This window comes from Necator americanus, chromosome X, assembly GCF_031761385.1.
Source record: "Necator americanus strain Aroian chromosome X, whole genome shotgun sequence".
NCBI lineage: Eukaryota > Metazoa > Nematoda > Chromadorea > Rhabditida > Ancylostomatidae > Necator > Necator americanus.
In genome coordinates, this window is record NC_087376.1 from 34,242,562 (window position 1) to 34,266,795 (window position 24,234).

Sequence of the window (24,234 nt, forward strand, 5' to 3'; positions counted from 1 at the left end):
GTCTAAGCTGAGGTCGAACGCGTAGGCGCATCCTCATAGGGACTGATTAACGCTGTGCACTTTATCCTTTATCCTTAATCGAAAGATAACAACCGAGAAGTCACACACTGTTCGTGCTCAATCACAACCACTCTTTTCTTTTACGAAAATGATTTCGAATATCTTCAGCTTTTCCGTGATGTTCCATTCTTACGCTCAGCATTGTAACTAAACAAATAAGAACGATCCTCCTGCAAGGTCACGGAAATTGCGAGATTTTACTGTGAAGTGTTAGGCTGCTTACTTTTTTTACACTTTGAAAAAAACTGACGTTTGGAAGTAAGGGTACGCCTCTTTCCCTGCGAGTTCAAGTAAAAGCTGCATGGTTCTAGAAGCCTCCTAGCCAAAGGTATATCATAGCCCCGCATCTTTGTTGTGCCACCATTGTAATGCGAATTGATCGAGTCATGTCTGAGTGATCTACAACGAGTGGAAACATATAAGCCGTAGGGCGCGCCAGATGGCCACCAACGTCAACGAGGCGTTGAGCGAGAGGACCACTACCCACGCTCCCATCAACAACTATGTGGTTTCACCGCTTCGTCGAGAAAAACTTCTCTTCCGCCATTTTGACACAGACGAACATCCGGGAGACAACATCGGCGACGGTTTGCGCGGACACACGAAGCGATTCGCGAACCTCACGACGCGGACGATGGCTGCGCAACTCGGCGTAGCTAGGCGCCGCATCTCATTCATACGCTCTAGGCTGCGGCAAAGTTCTCTCGGGACACAAGCCACCAAGGCTGCCCGCAAAGTTCAGAGTCGCGTGGGAGCGCGGTTTGCCGGCTCTGCGGTATTGGTGGTTATTGAGCGCACTGCTGTGAGTAGTCAACAACCACCAAAACCGCAGAGCCGCCAAACCGTGCGCCGGCGCGGCTCCGAACTCTGCGGGCAGTCTGGAACACCGCAAAGACGCAGATTTGCGCGCCAGGCCACATTAGAGCAGGGCAGCCTCGGCGCAGGTAAGTTATGTTCATGCGTCATTTTCTGTCCTTTCTTCAACGTCGTTCTTCTCATCACTCTAGCTTCACTTTTTATACACTATTGCTCCTTTTCAAGTTTATTCCCATATTGTTTATATTAAAGAGGTGTGCTTCTTCTATAAACTCCCGTTGTTTTCTCTTAATGTCTGTATTTCAGCTTCTGTCGTTTCTTCGGAGTCGTTCTTTCTATACACTATACGTAGATGTAAGTTTACTTTCGGTACATTACTGCTTCTAACTCAGCTTTATTGTCACATTGCTTATATTTAACAGGTATGTTTATTCTATAAACTCCTGTTGTTTTCTTTTCATGGCTTTACGTTTTAATCTTCTTTCGTTTCTTTGGAGTTGTTCTTTACATCAGTCTACCTTTACTTCCGATACGCTATTTTTTCAAGTTCTCACAGCTACATTGCCTATATTTAAAAGACATATTTATTCTATGATCTTCTGTTATTTTTTTTTCAAACTTTACATTTTTATCTTCTGCCGTCTCTAGACGTTGATGTTACCAACGAAGAAACAAGAGAAGATAAAAACGTAAAGCTATGAAAAGAAAACAACAGGAGTTTATAGAAGAAACGTACCTGTTAAACATAAGCAATGTGGGAATAAACTTGAAAAGGAGCGGTAGAGTATTAAAAGTGAAACTATACTGTTGAGAGAAACGACGTTAAAGAAACGACAGAAAATGAAGCATGAACATAACTTTGTACGGCCTCACAATAGTGAATAACAAGCAATAGAAGCCTGCGCCCAGGCTGCTCTGCTCCAACGTGGCCTGGCGCGACGCGGCCGCCAAAGCAAGGTCTGCGTCCTTGCTCTGCTCGTCGCGCTGACTGAGACTAACCATTCATGCCAGATCTCCGTCTGTCACTCGTAGCTGCTTCCTCCGCACTGATCGGAGTTTCCGCAAATCGAACCTAACACACCAGAAATGTGGCGCACTCCCGCCAAAAATACGCGATATAGATGTGAATTCAAAAGTGATGGTGACAGACCTGTAGATGAAGTTGGCGCGGTCGAACACTCGTTCAACTGCGCCTCCACGCTGGGAGGCAAACATTAGCTGCGCTGTGAATATACACTAGCAAATCAAAATCGGAACAATTAAAACAAATACTGGAAATGCGTGGTTTTCGCATGTGGCCAACAAAAAGGCGAAGGATAAAGTCCCTGGCGCATCAGTCCACATCGTATCCGACTACGCGCTTGGCTGCAACTCAGGATCGTTGACATTCATGAACGTGTGTTGGTCTATATAGTGACTTGCAGGGACACTCGATATACCAAGTCAGTGTTTTTACCCTCCCAGACAAGTTTGGTACGAATCTATCGAACTCGGAGGGATGAAAGGCTTGTTTGGGACTACCGCGGTTTCGAACCATCGATCGATCGTCCCACAGTCGGACCTCCCACCGACTGCGCTGATGTCTGTAAAGTGGAAAATGTTCCAGAAGAGGCTCGCAGAATCCGAGCCGATCAAAAAAGGCCTTGTTTCTTATCGTTGTGAGAAAAAGGAACTACTCCGGCATTGAAAATTAGAACTTATACTAGCAAGTGTCATAATTTCCAAGTACATTCGTGTTTACATAAAGACGCAGGAAATACGCTGTCTACAAGAATTCTTTAAGAATTATAGCAGCTCACGAATCAAAAACATGACAATCCATGACAAAAGACTGTTTCATACAATAAAAACAATTTTCGATCTTAAAAGTTCCAATGTTACCATAAATACATCAAAGAGGTGATATATATATATATATATATATATATATATATATATATATATATATACCACAGAATCGTTGAAGATTTATGAGCCTGCGTGCAGTCCATGCAATGAGAAGTGGGGCTAGACGATGTAGCACGTTTTCATCAAAATTGGTGCCAACTTAATGGATGACGAGATGAGGGACGAAAGACTTGGATATCCTAGTTCGGTTTCAAACTGTCCAATCAGCAGTCGCAGCAGATTTACCGACTGCGCTATGCCCACATCAAACAACTCGAAGTTAATACAGAAGTGATACTTCTGAACATCCGACTTTTCGAATGGCTCGGAATGACTTACCTACAAAATACTCTGCAAAACTTCGTGTTTCTTTTCAAACTCACCTCGTTTAGAAGAAAAGTTACGAAGACCTGATCCTATGCTGCAACTGCGAAGCCGTTCAACTTTTCGGGCAAACTTTACCCAAAACAGACAATATCGAAGGGATTAGATGCAGAACATATAAAAAAAAAGTTCGTTCACTAAAGCGCTATCCTCGACATTTTCTTACCAGTTCGAGTAATCAAGAAGGCGCATTTATCAAAAATACTGAACATTTGGACAAATCAAATCTTTGAAAGAACCGAATACTCAACAATTCGGAGTACTTTGGTTTGATGTAGAAGAGTTCAATTCTGTGGAAACTCTGGTTTCCACGCCTGCATTAGAAAGACAACTCACATATACATGGTGATCAAAAAGGAGTAAACGCGTTTACTATTCTATTCACATTTTTGGGCAAGCAAATTACAAAGCATGTTTAGAAAGCACATGACTTTTCATAAGATATTAATCGATATCAATACATGGAAGTGACCACTATTAACCAGGATCAAAACGAGGAACAGCTGTCCTACTAGAAAAAAAGTGCGATCTCTGAATTCTGAGAATTTGTTCAATGGTGTGTCCTGACACGAGAATAATCAGTAGAGCTAAGTAAATCATATTTCTTTCTTCGGCAATGTAATACACATCTTTAGATTCAAAAAAGTGTGATTTTCGAGGATTCGCCATATTTGGCTAGCATATATGACAAAAACATTGAAGAAATGGTAAAAAAAAATACACAGCGTTCGATACCCGTCTTTTGGCACCAAACACTCCGCAGTATTCCTATGTACATATACGAAACCCTAGTAAAGATATAACATCTCAGCTTCCACATAAGTATGAGATTCGAACTACACCGAGGCTAGCACTGACGTGATTGAGTAGAACACTTCTGACAAGTAGGTTGATATGAGTGTTGAGGCTACGAAGGCGATGAGGTGTTGTTCCCGCGACACCCTTCCTCTGCATCGCTCACGCTTCGACGGAGCATATTGTCAACTCTTTCCGTAGCGTGCTCAATCTCCTAAAACATTCCGCTATTGGCTAAGTTCTTCCGAGATTCTGCAAGAACCGCGTTCAAAATATGTTCGGTTTTGTCTACGGTGAAATAAAGAAGAAATTAGAAAATGTTCTAAAAAAATACTTGTACCAGTCCCTACAATTAGCCATTATTAGTGTAATATACATACTTGAATCAGCGTAGAATGACTTCGAAGCATTCCAGACAATACTTCGTCGTCCGTGAAACCAAACCCTGATGTACGTACACTTGCTAGTGACGACACCTCAGACGAGTCACTTGGCGAATTTGAAATCCCTTGCGGGAGCGTCCGATAACTGACGTCTGATGGTGAAGGAGAGTCCATCCTGGAAAACAAAACTTTCTGATTTTCAAACCCATACGTAAGAGAACAGCATAGTACCACCATTCCACAATTACAGTACTGGAATGATTCTGTGATTTCTCCATGAAGGCTTCCGATAAGAACTACACAATCAAAAGCAGCGTTCAGGAAATTCTTGATGTTTGGTTTTTCCCACTAGAAGGAAATGTTCGTAAAATGTAAAACTACAAATCCATTAATCATTAATCAGCAGCGCGTGAAGATTTTTTAACCCAACAATGCAAGTTTGAACTGCGCCCAATTTTTCACAAAAGTGAATTTGTGGGTGCTTCGCGTTTTCGCTTCCTTCAAATTAATTCGCAGATATTTCCCAGTAGTTTGAAAAATGAACATCGAAAATCCTGCGAAAAATCTCAGTTACACGAACTTACTTAGGACTCATTGACTCCGGTTCTTTTCTTTCCACACTACCAATAAGCTGCTGCGCTAGGAGGATCACGCCAGAACCAAGTCCAACAGCTGGTTGGGGCCAATCGCCACAACCATTAGCACGCATTAGGCATAATACAGGACCAATAATCTCATCCTAAAACTTTTCTTCTAGTTCTGTAGATAACAAATCAATCCTCTGCACTTCAATACTTGCCGTTTCATGACTAATTGCATATCTACTCCCGTCGTCCTCATAAGGTGGAGGAGCGGTAGGCAGATATGGCGGTGGATTGGCGGGTGGATCACAAGTGGATCCTGTAAAATTGATATCAACTCTTTTCTAGGATAATTCCGCAGACCAACCACCTCCTCCAATACTTCTTTGTTCATGGATTGAGTCGGATATACGTTCCAAGTTCCGCAGCGAAGTAGTGTAGTCGCACTTCTTTTGCCGAACCTGTTAGAAAGAAAATTTGGTACAGTCATCAAAATACGCGATCTGGGTGTCGAGTTCCAATATGCTGTTGAGGGACCAATAGATGAGGCATGCGCGGTTGAACACTCGCACAACTACGCGCTGGAAGTCAAAATTAGTTGCGTTGCAATGCTATCCTCGCAGATCGAAATCAAAATTGCCACAGGACAATTAGGACAATTGCGAAATCGCGTAGTCTTCCTCATCAACTGTAACACTCTAAATCAAAGCGAATATAAATACAAAATATGAAGCGAATATAATACAAATCTGCCTGGTGAAGTACGCACTGGGCAACTGCGTTGGTTTCTGACTAAGGGTATGCAATAAGCTGCAGTTCAGTTTTCTAAGAAAACGACGATGTCACCTCTTCTAACCTTGTTAGCACCCTTTTTTTTCGCAACAGTAACCATTTCTCCACTCCCACGTATACCCAGTTAAAAAGCGGTAAGCTAGCAACTCTCTGATCTAATGTAACATTACCATCTAAGAGGATCGCTTATTGGGCATTTCTTGTACGATTTTACAACGAGAGCAACACACTGCTTTTCTTTTCGTATTGCAGAAGCTCCACACATTCAGCTTCTCCCCAACTTCACCTACTCTTATTAGCAGCATATATCGTACCCTCACTAATGTCCACTGCTTAAGGGTGCCCGCAAAGTTCACAGCCAACCATTTTATGGCCTGTACCTACTCGAATAAAAAGTACCTTATTAAGAATAAAATTATGTTATTAGCGCAGTATAGTGAGGGAATAAACGACGGGTCATTCGGTACCCAATAAACGTAGAAAAGAGACAGCATGCGCAGAATAGGACCAAGAAGATAGAAGAACACGTGATTACCTCAGCTTCAAGCCTCAAAATCAGGTCCTTCTGCCGTTCTAAGACTCGAGTGAACTCCAAGCGCTGATCGAAGTAGGTCCGAGACTTCTTTATGGATGACCTAACCACGATATACAGAAAATGCTTTACGAAAGGAAAACCGTTGGGAAAACAAATCCGCTACCTTTGGTCCTTCTCCATTTTGTGAATTTGGTCCGCTAATACCAATAATCGCTCTGAAATCGAGCGATGCTCATCACCGCTTGCCAACCGCTCCTCCTCTGCTTCGTTCACACGTTGAATATGATGATTAAGAACCTAAGTTTGGTCTACAGTAAATGAAAGAATGAATTTGCTATACTGCTGGTTGCGTAAGAATGATACACCACGTTGTAACCTACTAAATACTACTTCTAACTTGTTGATGAAGAATGATACACCTGTACTGTCATAATGTAAACTGTATTCAGCTGAAATAAATTTGGCTACCTCTAGACATTCCGGATGTACTGTCGTTTGCCGATTCAGGCTATCCTGCGTAAGCGCTACCTGCTGTTTGGCTACAGCTAGCAGCGAGGTGGCACGTTCAAAACGTATCGCAGCTCTTTGAGACTCCTCACGCAACTTTCGTTCCTGAATAGAAACTGGGTAAATAAGGACTTCTTGCCAAACAACTTGGGAGATTGTTGTGTGTACAATACATAACCGAATGCAAACGACTGTGGGAGAAAAAGGGAAGAAAATAAGCGTCATAAAAAAGATCCAACTCTGCATGAAACATCAATGAAGAGTAAAAAAACGAAAACGGAAAAACAAACATATTGCGAACATATTTGGTTGAGGAAAAACTCCTGAATAGAATGTACCTTCTTTCTAGAATTTCTAGGAAGTCCAATTAGAACAATTCCATGCTAAAATATGTCAGAAGGTTTTAAAACCTTTACCTCGAGGAGTATATAAGTGCGCGTCTATCATTGTAAAGCAGCCATGACTTCAATTTACCAAAGACATTCCCAATCCATCATCTACAATACTTTCCTACGAGGAAATAGTCCGAGAAGCGTCGTCTACAATATCTGCTTCGCGTTCAAGGATATCAACTCTATAAACGCGGTCCATTGTTGATAACAACTTTTCAGGAAGAAATAGCATTCGAGCTCGTTCTGGACGCCCTACTCCCTTGAACAACAAGACTATGCATGACGTTTTGAAAGCCCAATACCACTACTCATGAACTGTCGAAGACATTTGAGTGCGACCATCGTCAACCACCTTGAAGATCTCATTTACCATAAAGTTGTCTCGACACGAACCACGTGACTTGAACGAAGCGTCAAAGATCATTGTTTGTAAATCGTGACTTTTCTTCCGCCCACACGAGAAAGACTTCCTCAAGGATATTGTTAATGGAGACATGGGCTGCCCTGAAGCAAGCCACCACAAAAAGAGCCGAAATGTGACCTAATCAGATAAAAATTGTTTCGTTGTTGGTGTGATTCCCAGAGGATGCTCCACTTCAAATTCTTTTCTGCCGGATACAAAGTGGACGGCAAAGTATACGCAACTCTACTTCAGAACTTGCCTGACGCTATTCTCCAGAACCGCCCAACGCATGACAGTGCTTGTCGATTTCGCCCCACCTCCCATGTTGCGAAGCTAACACTCCAGAAAATTCCCGAACTCACATGAGAAGCGCTGCTTATTGCTCTGACATGGCTTCTTCCAACTACCACCTGCTTCGTGCCCAGAAGTGTCACCTTTGGGAAAAAGGAATCCAGGAACCAATTGGACTGAGGTCGTCCACATCTTCGATTCGCTACTGCCATTTCTTGGTAATCGGAATCGAAAAGCTGCCGGTCAGACACGTGTTAAGTAGTATGATAGGAATTATATCACTGATTTAGATCCCATTGCAATAAAATATGTATTTTATAAAAGAGAATGGAGAATGAGTGAAAACAAGGAAGAAAACAAAAAAATCACCTGAACTTTCGCCTCATAATATGGACGAGCTTTAGCAATCGCAGCGCCGTATTTTCGCGACATTTCCTTCAGTTTCTCGGACCAAGACGCCTGGATCTCTCTAAAAGTAGTAACATAGTAGTTACAAAAATTACAAAGACATGCCAACATAAATTGAATTTCTACTAGGTTGCAGTGACTGGATCGGCTTATATTTCTTTTCTCACAACCTTTTTTTTCAATTTTTGAGCAAGATCACTGGTGGGTATAGAACAGAGTGTACTACAAATCAATGGTCAACATTCGTCATTCAATCAACGATGAAGTGAGCCTTCAACTATCTGGGCTAAACTTACTAACGTGTGGTTGTTGGCTCTTAATTGGGTCTGAATGAGAAAAAAAAATACCATTAAAACATGAACGGCAAGGAAAACACTTGGTCCACACGACGGAAACATTGGATTATGTGGAGAAGAAGACAAGTGATATTGGTAGGTTTTAGCCTTCGATTTATTTGCTCACCATGAACAACACACTAAAATCGAATGCCATCTAAAGTTCACACCATACTGAGAACGTAAAAGAAAGTTCCGGGCAGAGAGGTTAAAAGAAAATATGATGGATGACACCTGGCATTGATAGGCAGGCTTATGCGAGCAGGCTTCCACCTTAAGATTGAAGAGGATGGGGTCGGATATGTTTAAGGACGACACGCCTCGATGAAAATGCGGATAGTCATGTTAGGTCGTAACATCCGTCCGCCGTCTGAGTCAAGTAAGTCAGTTACTTGGACTGTTGACACTAGAAGGGGCGGAGTTGCCCATATTCTACTGCGAAATAAGTTGCATCGTTGGGGAGAAGGGACCACAAAATGCTGCTTCAAACGTCTTTTTCTAGATTACCAGGTTGAATTGAGTGTGACTGCGCCCATACTCGCCTATGTACACCCTATTCTCATCTATTCGTGGGGATCCCACCATCGACAGTTTCGTGATACGCTTCCTTAAAGTGTTAAAAGCAAACAAAAAGCACTCCTTGGTAATAGCAAAACAGTGGGGGGAGGAGGGCCATAGCGTGGTGGGAAAGAGATTCTTCTGTGTCTTCATGGTCGATAGTTCGAAATTGCCCTACTTGGGGAATAAACGCGAATCCTACAAATAAGGCGATGTTTCGAAATCACCCTGAAGATGAAACCAGCTAACTAGTAAACACTGATGAAAAAAACAGTTCTCAACCATATTTACCTAAAACAAGCCCTTGCACTATCGAGTTGGACCTCGAGTTTGTTGATGACGTCAGTAGCAATATTTAATTTCTCCAGCTCTTCATGGACCAAGTTAAGATGTTTTTGGTCCAGAGGAGACTCACTTTCTTCTAAATCCGAATATGCCAAAGTACTGCCCGCACAAGAATCTGAAAGAAAACGCGTCAAAAACAATGAGAAATGTTGCTTTGCCTCATCATTATTTATTTCTTAACTTGTTCAAGGAAATGAAGAAAACATATCATGTGTAATAAACGGTAGAAATGGAAGGCATTACCCTGTGGCCGGGGGCGATCGTTAGGTACCCGCAGCCGGATAAGCGCCTACAGAAGAGGCTGTCATTAGGCCAGAGCAGGCATATCTTAGGTTTGTTGTGATTACTAAGCCACGCCCACGCCTCACCACGTCACTGAGGTCATGTGCCGTGTTTGTATTGCAATAACGGAATAGAGCTGACTTCTGGGAAGGTTCAAAGAACAAAATGGCAAATGTAGCAACATAAAAAATGAAAGTGCTAAAAATGAAGCAAAGACGTAGATGATTTGTACAAAAACAAAACAACATCAGAAAAAATGAATGAAGCTGAAAACGTTCCAAAATAAAGGTTAAAGTGTAAAAACGAGAACCTGGTCGTTGGAAGACGTTTGTGATTGAAAAAATTATATAGATAACATAGACATATATTTGTATTTATACAGAATATTTAATGCATTATTGCATTGTATTTATTTAATACTGCATTAGTTTGTAAAAACTTCGATTTGTTTCCAGTTTCACACAAATGAAGGATGGGATCCGAAGTTCTATCTTACATCAGTGATCGAAGATTAGACACGCCGCCGCGTTTGCTAACGAAAGCAAGATAAAGGGAGCCCAACACGTGATGCGCTTCAACGAAAACCTTGAACCAGAGCAGTGACCCACTGGGTTCTAGGTGGTATTAGATCCATTAAAATTTATTAGGAAGACCGCCGACCTGATGGTAGATCTCATCTAAATCTACTTGAAGGCATCACCCCACGAATCTGGGGTGGTGCGGGTTTCAGATGGGTTATGCCTACACGGGATCGTGGATTATGGAGAGAGGGGTGATTTTGTCTATTTCTTCCTAACTGCCATAAAAAGATAGAAGAAGATAAGATACGACTTCGAGCGTCCCGGCGCGCTATTTTCTACAACTAGTTCGATTGGAGCGCACCAGCCTTGTGCACGCGCCACATCTTACGGGCCATTTTTTCTCTCTCCTTCTAAAATCCGCATCACCCCTATTCGTGGGGCAATGCCTTTAGACGGCTGTGTGGGCGGTCGCGTAGCAGGGTGCTGGATTGGTGAGGTTGGAAGCCCTAGCTAAAACCACATTGCAAATTCCTTTCGATCTAAATGGAAGTATTTGGAACTTGAATAGCGGGTGGAGGGTCAGGACCACTTCTGCTGTTTACTGTTACCTAGCTCAGGTTTACTAAGTTGTTGTTTCCAAAAGTACTTCCTCCACTGTGAGCACAGATGTGAATCCAATACCTACTAACGTTCATCTATTGTCTTGCACACAACATCGCAGGTTGTGTGCAAGTGTCCAGTTGACACTGTTCGTTAGAACATGACATTAATGACATGTAGCATAGAGTTGAGTTTGGCAGAAACTTCAGCAGATCTTCCAATTTTCAGCCTGTTCAGCCCGCTAATCCCCTGATAAGTAATGTATTCGACTGTAGTCATCCATTCAATCTCGTTCTTAGAAATACCTTTTTCATAGGTTTCTTTTTTGCCTGTCCTTTCAAAAACATGTAGACTTGAATTGTGCATCAGTCCGATGGCAACTGGAATAGTATTACGATTTCAACTTCGACCTCTAGTTAACCCGTTCGATTTGTGGAAATTCATAAACGGGATTTTATAGAGGAAGCACATCTCTTTAATATAAGCAACGTGGCAATAAACGTGAAAATGAGCAATACTGTATAAAAAGTGAAGCTAGACTGATGAGAAGGCGTCGCGCTGAAGTATAGTGTTTTGCTGAACAAAACGTGTAGCCAACTGTTCGACTACCACAACTTTTAAAGCAAGCGTTGTACAGTAGTGGAAGTAACATCCAGCCAACTTCAGTTGAAAATTAAAGTAAAGAAAACAGAGAGGTGTTAAGTCTGGTATAAATACTAAGAGTAAAAACCAATTCCTGTTGTTGTTCGCATCAAACAACTTCGCGGTGAACTCTTAGTCTTAGCCAGAAGCTAATGACAGTGTTTTACTATGACGAAGATGAAAAAGTAGAACATGCAAATTATATGCAAATGGAACATATCCGAGTAACTCATAACTTATATGAAGTCTTGATTATAACGCGGTACAAATCGTAGCAAAATGAACCGGAACACTCTTGCACGAAGGCAGAAGCTTGTATTTACTACAGAATACACTTTTTAAACATCAATAAAAATATTCACGGTACGAAATCTTCTGTTCCTACACAAACTGTTGGACCATGCAAGCGTATTTTGTATTTCAGATAAATATACTGATCAGCGGGGATAGCTAGCACTAAGTCCTGCGTTTAACAACACCTCCATCTCAACATAATTATTAATGATGGCCAAACTGATTGGGAACACCTTTCTCGTCATTTCATTGGTTTCAGTCAGTATTTTCTTCTTTTCAAAATTTAGGTGTATAGAAGCTGTGAATGATACACTTTATCGTCTCGCTTATCACATGAAACGTGTTTGTTGAAAATTACAAGCAATGTCAAATCTGCAATGTGTACACCCAATTTCACAGCTTTCTGATAAGGAGAATTTTAAAAAGAAGTTAAACTCCCATACCGGAATGAAAAGAATGTGCAGTCGTACTGCCTCCTACGTCCAGTAATCGCGTGTCATCTCCAGCGTCAAGTTCCGGCATTGATGAATGGAGAATTCGAAAATGAGAGTTTGTGGTTATAGAAAAGACGAACACAGAGAAATAAACCGAAACAGTAGCGAATGTAAATGAAGCACAAGCTTGGAATTGGCGTTTTTGAGAGAAAAAACATGGACAATTCCCGCAAACTAACTGTAAAACGTGATGCACGACCAGAGATCGACGCGGCACTGCAATCAATATGCTGCTTGGTAGAAGATGACTATCAGAAATAAGAAAAACATCGCCTTGTCACTGATCGCACAACAAAATAACACCACAATAAATGGCAAGAAGGGCTAGAGTTCTCGAGAGTTCCATTGAAACGCAATTACCCACGAAAAAAAGTAAAGCGACCAGAAATATCCATTACAGAGATGAAGTCAACACAAGACAGACGTGGTCTCAACAAATTGATCGATGCGCATGAGGAACGAGGCAGAGGACGCGGGGCGCGGAGAACGCGATTCACGCATGCTTTTGTCTTGCACGTTGGATCCAACGACCTCGGGGAGACTGGAAATGTGCCAGCTCCACCCACAATGCGCGGATCGCGCACATTAGACTAGTGCCGTGTGACGTTTCAGATTCCCCGATTTCATTTCATAACGTGAATCCTTGGAGCACGAGCTCCGTGTCCCACACTTGGACCCTGAGCGAGATGCGTTTTGGTAATTTTGGAAGGAACAATCGATTCGGAAGGTATGGTTTACCTGCGAGACGAAAAAAACGACCACTGAAGTAGAACATATCATTTCTCATGCCGAAGGCGTAAGTTCGTACTCACATTGATGATTCTACCTGTCTTAACTTTTCTCTGTATTGTTCAACTTGTATCCAAACTTACAACTGGTTGCGAGAAGTCCCACCCCGTGGACAAATTCTAATATCCCGCAAATTTCAAGTGGACACAGCTTGCAGCGACTTCTCTTGTTTATCAGAAAGAGCAAACGTAGAGGAACTCATAAAATGAGTACTTGATGTAGCTCCGAAGACCGGTAGTATCAAACACTCCAGGTAAGACATTAAAAAGCATAGTTACATTCAAGAAGAGGCGCAAGTCCTCATTCGACACGTCTGTATTTGAAAACGTATCACTTGGTAATGACGTAACTCTCCTAGGAAACTTGTCCTCTTCTTCGGACTACGTCTCTATCGATATCTCTGCTGTTTTTGATCAAGCGAGTTTTGCATGAGTTTCTTAAGGTGTACCTCCATGTTTACAATAAGCTCACAGTTGCTGCCAACTCTGATAGGATCTGCTGAAGGACAGCAAACGCATCTTGCTGCCATTCCACCATTTGGTGAATTTTGAAAATAAAAATGGGTGCGAATTTGGCTACATTTCCGCTTAGAAGAAGACGTAATGTGTTTCAGCGAAAGTGACAAGGAACTTCTGGATATAGCCAACGAAACCTAAGGTAGCCTCATTGGGGAAACTTGGTACTCATCGAGATCTTAAGCGTATTTTGTGTCTAAAGCTCATCACATTCCAAATGGGAACTGGGGCTTAATGGAAACGGTATTCCCTCGTCGAGAAATGGAATCCTGCCTTCTTATTTTCAAATCAGTTTCGAGAGCTTAATTCGAACAAATTTTTCTTAACACGTTCTTTGAGTGAATCTCACCATTTTTTTTCAATTGAACCGTGCTGAAAAAAAACTATGTTACAGATGTTTGTGCCGAGAGTGATGCAACTACCACTGGTCTATCACAACGGAAGTGATGGCCCAACAAATGATGTTTTTTAAGCACTTACCTTTCCGATTTCATCTCATAGTAGTCCCTCCATCTTACATTACATCGAAAATGCTGGGTTCTCTGACTTAGTTGCACTTTAATGACGATGTTCCTACGACCGATAGTAGGGTCGGAACGATATGAAGCACGGTGCAGCTGCGTACGCGGCTCTCCTCGAGGCGGTGCGGCAGAGCGTAGCGATTGGGAGTGTACTGGAACCGTTGATGGCACCACCCATCACTGTAGTTGGTCGTCGATGGTCCCACCTCGGTTCCTACTGCTGCCTCCACGGCGCCGTTTCGAGCGCGTACGCAAATGCATCGTGCTTCATGTCGTTTTGACCCGAGTATACCGCATGATTTCCACACTGTAATGATTGGGTTTCAGGATCCGTTCATACGCGTACTCCTATACCAGCGTGAGCTGCCAGCGTTACCGACCTCTCCTGTTGGTAATGCTGTTTTTATCATACCTTAGAAAATAAGGAAGTTTCCTGGCATATGAAGCAAGCTTAGTAAGGGCGTTGCGGCGCAGCGTGGCGGTTTGAGTCTAAAGGAGATCTCTGCTGACACCGTTCTTCGCTGTAGCTTCGCGATGGTCCAGTCTTGATTCGAACCGCTATCTCTGCCGCGCTGCTTCGAGCGCAGCCGCTTGCGCAACTGCACCATGCCTTATGTTGTTTTGACCCTACTGGTCGAGTCAAAACGACGCAAAGCAACGCGGTTTTTGACCGCTCGGGAACTGGCTGCGAGCGGTTTGCTTGGCAATCCGCCAAATTTTGCCAAGTGACGTCATCCGAATCGATATTTTTCGGTTGTCTTCATTCTTTCTGTTTTTTTTTTTGTGCTTCTTCTTCCATATTTTTGTTATGTTTGCCGTACTTGTATTTGTTCTATAGGTCTATATTGTATCTGTATTGTTCCTAAGATATTGTATTGCTTTCGTTCATGTTTTGCTTTTGCTTTTCTTCAAAATTGTATTGAATTGTTTGCTAATGTTCTTTTTTTTTTGTAAAATAAGAAAAAAAGCTAATGAGATGAAAATAAACAACAAAACAAACTAAAAAAATAGCGGTCAATATCCATTCGGATGACGTGACTTAGCTAAATTTGGCCGATTGCCAACCAAACCGCTTGCGGGCAGCTTTTCTGCAATACACGAACGGAGCTAGCAACCATCGCAGTAATCTGGACAGTGTAACTTTTGTGAGTTCGTTCGACAGCAATCAACAGTTCAATGTAACGAAGCGGACTTTTGTTGCCGAAAAATCAGGTTCTGAGGTCCCTACATTCTTCTGGATGCCGGCATCTTTTTGGAACGCTTCGCAAAACAGCGCCATGTAATAGTGGAGGTTATGTAGCTTGTGTCCTTCGATGTCTATTCACATGCTTGATTTCGTCTAATGAAAGCAAGGTCATCCATCACGTGTAGGTATCAATCAGACTCGTGTGCGCGGCGCTGTTGCGGTGTAATTCCACTATTTTTTGGACGTATTAGTTTAGTGCTTGATGAGTGTCTTTTGAGAGGTCCTTGCTTATGAAAGATTATCCGTACAATAAAAATGTACGAAAACACATCCAATCATTGGTTTCCTCTGAAAGGTTACAAGAATAATCGTATTTTTTTTTTTACCTTGGGTTGTTCGCAACGGTTTGTGGCCATACGCCGAACATTGCAAAACAAAACTCTCGACGAATAAGTCAAATATAGTTGTAGACCTGTGCTCGATGCGGTTCTCATTCCCAGGAAAGTGATCTAAGTGTGACACTCGAAACTTATGTAGTTAATTTTTGCGCTTCGAAATGATTTTTTTTTGTTCCTCTTGTCGATGTGCATTGAGAAGAATTATATCGCGATGGTTCTCGATGTATGTCGACTGTAAAATCCTTGAAAAGTTCAACTCAGATTCAGACTCTAACCCCATTTCGGGGTTTTGATTACGTATTTAGCGGTGAGTTCGGGAGGGGTTGAATGTCTTGATTTTGCGAGCACATCTGGGTACAAACCACAGAGTTCTTCATTTTGCTGGAATGTGTTGGATGAGAGTGGACCAAGATGCTTTTGCCACTGGGTTTGCGGTACTACTTAGTCTTCCGTACCCTATTCAAAAAAAAAAAAAACAAAAAAAGGACGTGCGTCCATCTTGTGACGATTACGGTTACAATTATGTAAATTGGTTTGACTCTTTCGGTCCTGTATAGTCAGCATGGGAAAAACGAATCCAGAGTGATGCATGCATTCTCCAGTTAGTGCTGCGCCAAGCATATCTGTTTAGCGCAGCCAACTGTTATCCACATCGGCTCACGACAAGGTTGGACGGCTGCTATCGTGATTTTCCCGCTTTTCTAAGCTCCAGTTTGTCGACAACCACTTTGGACGCCTAAAACGGCTAATTTTATAAGAAGGGAGTCTCCCACTGCAAAGAACGAGTTTTTATCAGTCGCGGTCTTTAGGTTTTATTTGCTGCCAACTTAAAGTTACTTGGCGATGTACGGCACCATTTTATACTGCAACAAATTATTTATTTGAAGTCGGTTACATTTAAAAGTCGGATTTCTACCTTGCGAAATCAGCACATGTAATAGCACTACAAAAGCTTGAAAAGTGTCGACTTCATACAAATGAATAAGTTTTTCAAGAGTAGGTATCTAGAACAAACTTGTAATGCAAAACATAACTACGAAATGAACGCGATGTACGTCACCGATTCTTCATTGTAGACGATGGATTGAATTCACCTGGAATCAAGACCTCCAGTTGTTACGGGACGTTTTCCTTGCATAAAGGAAACATCGTCCATTGTCATGCTGCGTTTAGCTGGTCTAGAAACATGTCCTTTTTCTAATCTGGAAGGTTGGATTGAGCAGTTCTTATCTGCAATTTTACCTTAAAAATGACTCATCGTGTCCAACGAAGATGTTTTTTCCGGGGTGAAGATCACTTCGTCGCATTCTCGTACTTCGCTTTCCTGGCCTACAAAAGCCGCATGAGTTTGGCGAGATGAAGGGGATCGAATTAGTGAATTCATACCTGAAGCCCATTCTTCCCATAGCCATTGAGCGTTTACCCTCATATTTAAGATACACGAGGTCACGAGAATCCGGTCTAGAATTGGCCATTTTGAAACCAGAGAAAGGGGTGTCTATATAATAGTATTCAGCAAGCAACGCAAATGTCTCAAATCAATAGCAGTTGAGTGACTATAGTGGTCTCGGATCAACATCAAATAGAAGACATACAGAGATACATATTAGCATTTTATTGAAAACTGTATTGGTGACTCAATCTTGGACAGTATCCTTTTATAGAGTTCAACCTCTGCAAAAAGGTTGTACCCTCGCGGAACAAGGTCGTAGGTGGATAGTAATCAAAAATACTAGCACGTCTGACTCACATTTCGTCGAATGACCCTCTTCCGGGCCTTAATCCATGACTTTCGAGCGAGTCCGATCTCTTACCGGGACGAAATCCGCTTCTACCGAGAGCAATGCTTCTTTTTCCCATCCGTTCTTCGGTGAAGAACCTCTGAGTCTCGTTACTGACATCGTCCTCAGGCTTGTAACGACCAAGTCTTGTACGCACCCGTGGAGAAAACTCGTCCATCGGACGTCTCGTAACAACATGCAGCTGCAAAAAAGGTCGCTTAACATTGGATTAAAAAGATGGTAAGAACAACTTGGCCTAAAGAATAAGAGTTGAAGAGTTAGAAGAACTAACTGGAAGTACAGATAGGATTTCGCGAGGCGACTCATTTCCCAAACTGGCGCCGAGAGGCGAAGTCAGCCCGGCCCATGCCACCACCCAGATTGCCGACATTGTGAGGAAACCGACCAGCGGCAGCATGTCCGCTCTGTGAAATGAAGTTATTCATACGAAAAGGTTTATATACGAGGTGCTGTAGCGCTGAATGAGAGAACACTGAAAATGTGGTGAATGAAAGATTGGAATTGTAGCCATTCACCGGTTAATACAATTCGAGTAAATCTCACTCGTGACGACTACTAAAACGCCTTGCAACCACTCAACATCGATTTTCACATGAAACCATGGTAGAAGATGGTAAGAGGAGGGTTGTTCTAACATCAAGCGGAGTGTACCATAACAAAATTAGAGAAGTTTGAAAAAAAATTGTAGACTATCCAAGTCTTTCGATCCTACTTTTTCGAAGCAGTGCAACAAATCCAGAACTTTGTCAAAAGAGCGTGAAAGATTTAATTCAAGAACGGAGAATTGTTAGTAGTCTTGTAGTTCGCGGCAACTGCGGAGGCAGAAGTTTGTGTTAAGTCTACACTTATTAAAAATCACTTCCACTTATAGTTTTTTGGTTTCTTTTCATTTACTGACGTCTTTTGAGTTGCTTGCAAGCAACGCATCTATATCTCTGACGTTTTTCACTAACAAACATCGAATTCCTTACTTTTGTTGATCCAGATCGGGACGATGGTACTCAATATGTTATGCCATGTTTATTCAAAGATATTTCTGCACCAGTCTGAACGTCCGGTTAAAGCCGAACTTTAGACTTTTTGTAGTGTTCGCTTCGCTCGCCCACATTGACCAATAAGAAATGACAGTAGTGACTTTTTTGTAAAATTATAATTGTCCTTTCTATCAACCCTTTCTTCAATTTTTTTCCTCAAAAAGTTACTCATGGATGAGAGATTTCATGATTTTCTTCCTAAACGAGTTAGTGCTATATTTGGAAAACAATCAAACTTGATTTTACATCTACACATGTCTCTCTGAAAACTCCACAATTTGGAAAAAATTATTCGAAGCATGAGTTTTCTCCGCCCTCAACTATTACCACAGAATGATGTGCTAACACGAAATGAGGTGAATATTACCATCGTAGTGATGAAGATAAAACTCTACGTCAGACCACGTTAACGTGTGTTGGCTTATATTGTATCTAAGCAGCCGTTTGTATGTGTGTTTCCACATTTTGAAAAAAGGATTTTAGCAGCATCAGGGAAATATGCTTGAAAATAGATACGCGAATGAGTCATAGAAATCCATCCTACCTTTGGGGTTTTCGCGCACCAATCCGAGGCAGTGGGATCCGTCTCCCTCTCTTTTTGGAATTTCGTGACTGAGACACACACACACAGGCACACACGTGACAGAATAAGTCAGTTATTATATAGCATGATAGTTTGCAAATTTGGAAGTGTAAATTCACATAAAATTTATTTGCCCTCACTAACATATGATAAAAACTTTGCTTATCAAACCCAACATCCATGGGAAGACATCTCTGAACAGTGGTGGAAAGGTAGAGTGCTCCTCTCTCTCTCACACACACACCACACCACGCCACACCACACCACACCACACCACACCACACCGCACCACACCACACCACACACACACACGGACTAAGCGCGTTATTATATGGCATGATTTGAACAAGTGTGTACCAGAATGTATCCGTCTTCAACATTTTGATTCCAAATATGTCTCGTTTTGATGGAATAAACTATTTGATGCTGATTTTCCCAAGATAAGAATTGCATCGATGCAGCAACATTCAAGTACCAGGGTGCGAGCAGTGCAACTGACAAGGTGAAGGAAATAAGTCACCAACGTGTAGAATTAACTTCGTTCTGCGTTGCACAGATGGTTTTGCCGCCCCTTTGATGCTATATTTGCACAAAATACTCGTCAATACATTTCCAGACTACGGTATTGTCATAGTAGCTCCGGTTAGTTCTGCCTTGAATACTGAAGGGCATGCATCTTAACATCGTCATCATGTAGTTCTAAAACCGCTTTTCTTTTAGAAATTATGACGATGATGAAAGAAATGATTGCATTCACGTTTACCTCTTTGTTACACCTCAGAAAAATCAATCCTCTATAATCTATCTATAATGTGGAATAGTAGGATTGATGCTGACATGAGAAGAAGTGTTCACTGAAACAACCTGTGTTGTCTTAATCACACAACAATGTTTATTCGTTTTTTTTCATAGCAATACTGTAGCCCCTGTATCCAGATGCTTTCGGAAATAAAAAACGCGGTCTCGAAACTGAGTGTCGCCAAGGTTTATTACTTCCTCTCGATAGCCCTGAATGATAAACGTTATACGACTTGCCACATCCGTGGAAATTTCTCATATTCCTTCGTAAGTTTTCAGCGTAAGACGATGTGATTTTTGATTATTGCTAGCAGGAATCTGCTGCAAATCCACACTGTGGTCAACCTGAGTGCGTTAATTTGAAGTGAACGTGGAATGAAGTGAGAACAGAATTAATTTGGTATTGGTATGGTAAGGTCAAGCACGGTGCAGTTGCGTAAGCACGTGTGCTCGAAGCGGGGCGGTGGAAAAAACGGTTGGAATCGAGGTGAGACCATCATGAAGTGCAGCGAAGAATGTTACTAGTAAGGATCTTCCCACGATGCTAACCGCTACGCTCCACCGCACCGCTTCAAGCACAGCTGCTTACGCACCTGGGCCGTGTGTCATGTCGTTTTGACCCTACTACACTTGTAAGATCTTCCGATCACGAAATGACAGGTAGTTGTCAACTGCCGGTTACTGTTGACGTATTTTTTGGCATCTGGATGTTGGCATATTGTTTACAGCAGATCATGTTTCTTGTAACCCCCTTCAGTATTCCTCGCGTTGCTTGTTGGTGCAAAAAAAAGCCGCTTCTAAAGTTCTCGTTTCACTTTTATCGTGATTGCTTCTTTCTGGAAAAAGTCTCCCCTAGTTGCGTATCCAGCACATAGATTCCATTGCGACCGTTGAAGAGTTACTATGAAGAGCCTGGAAGATTCTTTCTTCTTGCTTGACTTTGCTTTTGCTTGAACAAAACAGGCAACGTTGGGGTGGTTGCGTTATTGTGTAAGTTCGACTTATGTCAAAATTCAGATGATGGATTTGTGGGCTTCATGCTGTACCATGAGAAACAAGAGATTGTGTGAGTAGTTAAAAGGAAAGCGAGCTGTTTCGCACGAATGTTCAGTTCAGTATGATTCAGCCAGCAAAATCCGCACTCTACTAACCAAATTGTTGAAGAAATAGTGTGTGGAGGCTTGATGAGGCAAACGAGTTTCTTCACAGTAACTTATTTCGCTATACTGATGTAAAAAAAAACTCTTTCTAGTCAAATTGGTATAATTAACTAAGCAACTATAACTATAACTATAACTTAGTAGGCGTCAAAATAAGTCGAGACATATGTAGACGAGTTTGCCTGTTATTTACCGCCATGACTTATTTCGAAGCATGAGCGAGGCAATAAATGTCATTCGAAACATGATGGATCGATAAGATGGCTAAAAATTGTCTTTAATCACCACTGCTGGCACCGTAACTCGACAGCAGGCTTGAGGAGTTCAACTGATGGGAGATATTACTAAGGTCCTTGTTTTGATTTTAATAAGGAGGTGAATACAGCTACCCCATCAGCTTCTCAGTTTCTTCTTCTAAACACAACTACTATTTGAAATTCAAATTGAGAGCGTTCATACTACTCATGTTTCTCATGTATATTTTGGTAATCTTGTATTTTAAAGCAGTGCCATGGAAATTTCCGATGCTGTACATCTTCTAGTAGTAAATAGTGTTCGTCATATAATTTGAGCGTATCACTGCGGAAGAGCGAGAAAAGGTCCTACATTCCAGAAATTGGATGGACCACGAGCATCATGCTGAGGAGTCTACCTAGCGAGACGACTCTTCGACATAGACGACGCTCATGAGCTGTCGTCTATGCGGCGGTATCCACGTTACACTGGACTGCAGTTTGTCTCGATAACAAAGAACGTGATTGTATGAGCTCATGTGTAGTTTGTCTGATATCCTGTAAGGAATGCGGCGACGAATATATTGGAGAGACGGCTGGACAACTACACGTTCGAGCAAATAAGCGTTCGGGTAGAAGAAAATCCCACGACATTAGGTAACAGTGTGCAGCAGCGCAGCAGAGCCGGTTTTGATGTTGATAACAAGTTCATGGCTCGCGAATCCCGTACTGCGGCGCGTAAGGTTCTGGAGGCGTTTCTGATCTAGAACATGGGCCTGAATTGCAAAGAGGAATGCCTCTCAATCACGGAGAGGTCCTTCCCTATTTAAGGATGACCTGATGGTGTTAGTCACCTAACCACGAGTATGTAACAGCGGCAGCAAAATTTTTCTGAACCCAAGGTCCGATTCATCCTTCCATCCTTAACTACAAAAGTAGACCTCTGATTTTCTTTGCTGGGAAGAATGGAATTTTATTTGGAAGAATCGATTTGGTACTTCATATTTTCAAGCCTTGAAGCTAGGATCAAGCATGCGTTGAGAATACCTCAACAGGGAGTTGTAAGAGAGGTGTCCGAGAAGGAGGGGGGTCAGCAGAGGAGAGAAAATGGAGAGAGGAAAGAGAAAGAGACGAGGGGATTGTAGATTTCAAATAAACTACAATAATAATACGAGGAATGCAATATGTTAGAAAAATATATGGCGTGAAGTATTTTTTGGAGATTTTGCTGGTATATATCCGCACCTTTTGGTCCGGGACTACATAGTTTGGGAAAATATCAAATAAATGAAGGAATTCCAGATTGGGATAAATGCGAGGGTCATGAGTTCGAAGGCAAGAAAAAGGGTGTAAATTTTACAATGCGTTCTGAACGAAGCCTTGTGGTCTTGCTTTTAAGGGAGGTGTTTTTAAAGAAAATTTCAGCAAGAAAATCGAAAGTATAAGAGAAGGGATCAAAGAGTGGGAATCTGGAAAACATAGTCGGCTGAACGTAGGTTGAGGCTACGAACACATTCAGCATCCAGTGTACGATAGTTAAAAGACAATATTTGTCATCCGACAGTGACGAATTTATTATTATCACTCGCATCAAGAAGAACCCTTAAAGGAATCACCCCAGGAATCTGGGGTGGTGCGGGTTTCAGGATACAGAGTCGTAGACTATAGGGAGAAGGGCGATTCCGTCCATTTCTTCATAATTGCTTTAAAAACGGCCTGGAAGATACGACCTCGAGCGTTCCGCATTTCCTACAACGAGTTCGATTGGAGCGCGCCAGCCTTTTGCACGCGCCACATCTTCCGGGCCGTTTTTGTATGGCAATTAGGAAGAAATGGACGGAATCACCCTCCTCTCTATAATCTACGACTAAGTATGGGCCTAACACACCTGAGCAGCTCTGTCTCTAGCTTTTCCAGCGGATTTCCTCACCACGTCAAATTCGTGGTATGCTCGCTTTAAGAAATAAGACTTCAACGTTAAGAGGGAAATAGAAGACCAGAGCGCAAAACAAAACGGTCAAGCGAGAGTCCTCCGAAGATAGGTTCCAACTCTTCCCTTACCTTATCGCAGTTATATCTAATGTAGATGTATGGTTCCAGCCCATTAAGTTCATTTTCATATCCTCCAAGCTCAAACGGTGAGTTCACCTCGACCTGCTTGTAAGCTAACACATCGTCGTCATCCACATAGTCGAATATCGCTTAAAACAACAGAATCAACCTGTTTTACTCGCTTTTGCGCTACCACAAAAGCAGACTCGCTTCTTCCAAAATCCCTTTCCATCAGGAAGATCGTGGCAGTCCTACTGAAAGGTTCAGAACATAGAAGAATTCCAGTTAGTCCAATGTAAGTTGAGCCGACATATACAAAGTAGAGAATTAGTATCGTACAAGGCTGAAGCATTTCCAGGAAGGAAATGAGTGTATATGTTGAATTGGAAGGGTGTTTATAGAAACATTTAATTTGAATACGTGCTTCGGAACAATATTGAAATCCACGCATATCAACAGAATTGGTTAATTGCGACGAATCAGTGACGCACCAAAAGAAACATTTTCAACGTATGAACCAAGGACATATGACAGGTGATGATGACCAAATGAGTAGGATCAAAATTTTCCTAAACATGTTCGATTATTTCCCGGAGACAACCCTAGGAGAAGGTGTAAAGAAGATGATTTACAATAAGATTCACGTGCTTGCAGAAGATTTCTACATGTATGATTAACATTTTGGTTGAATCTTCTCCAATAATTCTACTGCACTGAAAGGTTGCCTTTTGTTTAGAACTACCTATGACAGGACTAAAAATGAAAATATCAAGTCTGGCAAATTCTTTTGATGCAGCAACTTTAATGAAGCCGTTCGAGTATTAGAGATACCTTAAAATGATTTATTTCATGAGCATA

The 24,234-nt window shown here is 41.9% G+C and overlaps 4 protein-coding genes across 5 annotated transcripts; 1 reads left to right on the plus strand and 3 right to left on the minus strand.

The window, feature by feature from the left end:
- Positions 1-499: 499 nt before the first annotated feature.
- RB195_026289 (uncharacterized protein) lies at positions 500-2,563 on the plus strand (the record flags this gene model as incomplete). The annotated part of the gene is made up of 2 exons (XM_064214775.1): positions 500-1,004; positions 2,301-2,563. 2 exons carry the CDS (start codon positions 500-502, stop codon positions 2,561-2,563), a joined length of 768 nt encoding a protein of 255 aa, XP_064070656.1.
- Positions 2,564-2,883: 320 nt separating this feature from the next.
- Positions 2,884-12,333, minus strand: RB195_026290 (uncharacterized protein; the record flags this gene model as incomplete). 2 transcript variants are annotated; one of them, XM_064214777.1, is made up of 13 exons in its annotated part: positions 2,884-3,063; positions 3,147-3,179; positions 4,109-4,156; positions 4,323-4,500; positions 4,910-5,064; positions 5,125-5,225; positions 5,277-5,367; positions 6,234-6,333; positions 6,397-6,530; positions 6,702-6,845; positions 8,196-8,295; positions 9,419-9,587; positions 12,255-12,333. In XM_064214777.1, the coding sequence occupies 13 exons, from the start codon at positions 12,331-12,333 to the stop codon at positions 2,884-2,886; spliced, it is 1,512 nt and encodes a 503-aa protein (XP_064070657.1). The 2 variants fall into 2 exon arrangements, with proteins under 2 accessions (XP_064070657.1, XP_064070658.1); XM_064214776.1 differs by lacking the exons at positions 2,884-3,063; positions 3,147-3,179 and having other exon boundaries at positions 4,055-4,156; positions 5,274-5,367.
- Positions 12,334-16,804: 4,471 nt separating this feature from the next.
- On the minus strand, positions 16,805-17,913 carry RB195_026291 (uncharacterized protein; the record flags this gene model as incomplete). Its single annotated transcript, XM_013447518.2, has 5 exons — positions 16,805-16,892; positions 16,957-17,043; positions 17,101-17,175; positions 17,465-17,697; positions 17,788-17,913. 5 exons carry the CDS (start codon positions 17,911-17,913, stop codon positions 16,805-16,807), a joined length of 609 nt encoding a protein of 202 aa, XP_013302972.2.
- Positions 17,914-20,039: 2,126 nt separating this feature from the next.
- RB195_026292 (uncharacterized protein) lies at positions 20,040-23,728 on the minus strand (the record flags this gene model as incomplete). Its single annotated transcript, XM_064214778.1, has 3 exons — positions 20,040-20,141; positions 23,386-23,525; positions 23,587-23,728. The coding sequence occupies 3 exons, from the start codon at positions 23,726-23,728 to the stop codon at positions 20,040-20,042; spliced, it is 384 nt and encodes a 127-aa protein (XP_064070659.1).
- Positions 23,729-24,234: the final 506 nt, after the last annotated feature.